The sequence below is a fragment of the Ostrinia furnacalis genome, unplaced genomic scaffold (genome assembly GCF_004193835.3).
Source record: "Ostrinia furnacalis isolate ACB-3 unplaced genomic scaffold, ASM419383v2 OfSCF0065, whole genome shotgun sequence".
NCBI lineage: Eukaryota > Metazoa > Arthropoda > Insecta > Lepidoptera > Crambidae > Ostrinia > Ostrinia furnacalis.
Window position 1 is genome coordinate 1 of NW_021130304.1, and position 1,131 is coordinate 1,131.

At 43.0% G+C, this 1,131-nt stretch overlaps 1 protein-coding gene across 1 annotated transcript; it reads left to right on the plus strand.

The window, feature by feature from the left end:
• Nucleotides 1-116: 116 nt before the first annotated feature.
• On the plus strand, nt 117-1,000 carry LOC114360080 (outer dynein arm protein 1-like; the record flags this gene model as incomplete). The annotated part of the gene is made up of 2 exons (XM_028314677.1): nt 117-296; nt 850-1,000. Coding segments are annotated over 2 exons (331 nt in total), but the record flags the coding sequence as incomplete, so codon positions are not given.
• Nucleotides 1,001-1,131: the final 131 nt, after the last annotated feature.

The following is a 1,131-nucleotide window of genomic DNA, read 5'->3' on the forward strand; positions in this document are numbered from 1 at the left end:
TTAGTGATGATGACAGCATTAAGACTGACCAGTTATTGAACTCCAATAATGTGTTGAATTGTATTTAACTAGTCAATTCTTCCAATATCACTACATCAAACCCATTAAATCTCCAGGAGGTCCGCGAACTCCAGCGCCAACTAGACCACAGCCTGAAGCTGGAAGAGTTCCTGAGGACCAAGGGCACGGTGCGGCTGACGGCTGCTGACGCGAAGGCCGAGGCCAAGAGGCTTGAGCAGCAGGAGGAAGAGATGCGGGCTTACAACAACTATGTGAATGTGCTTGATGCTATACGGGTCAGTATCGTTTAAAACAACATAAATACATAGATTATCATCTTCAGTTTATGCAGTCTCCACCGGGAGAACGACCTTCTCCGATTTACCAGAAGCAAATGGAGAATTTGGCCTTCGCTCCATTCGCTGGCCAGATGGGTGTGTGAAGCCTGAAGTTCGCTTATTTGTCCCTTTCTTAGTTGCCTCATCGACATTCACGGGGGTGATCAAGAGTGGGGGTGTTCCTACTCTACTCTGTCGGAACAAAACAGATTTTTCTCGATTGAACACTTAAGAATGTAAATACTTAAGATGGTGCAACTATCTTACTTTAATTTTAACAAATGTCGAAAATCTGTCAAACTTTTTTTGTTTTAGTTACGGTTAAAGTAAGTTGGTGCAAGTCAGCCTTAGACATTATCCGTGCTAATAAACCTTCAACCCTGTAGCAAAATGAACCAAACATTCTTAAAAAAAAACATTTACAACTACATAATTAATTATCATTTCTAGACCATTATCTCCGTGCTAGACCAAAACTATAATTTTCCTTCCAATTTCCATAAAATTCCAGGAGTTCACCGGCGAAGAAGACGTGGACAAGCTGATCCAGGAGTTCACTCGCCGGGAGGAGGAGAACTACGCCCTCTTCAACTACATCAACGAGGTCAACACAGAACTGAAGAACCTGAGCGATAACGTGAGGATACTCCAGGCTAACATTGGTAAGCTGAATCCCTTGCTTCAGTAACGTAAGTGCAATTAATGATTAGACCTCGATAGGAATGAGACAGAAAAGTTATTAAGGCGACCATAGACTGGAAGCCAATAGTAGGCAGGCAAGCGTCCTACCAGG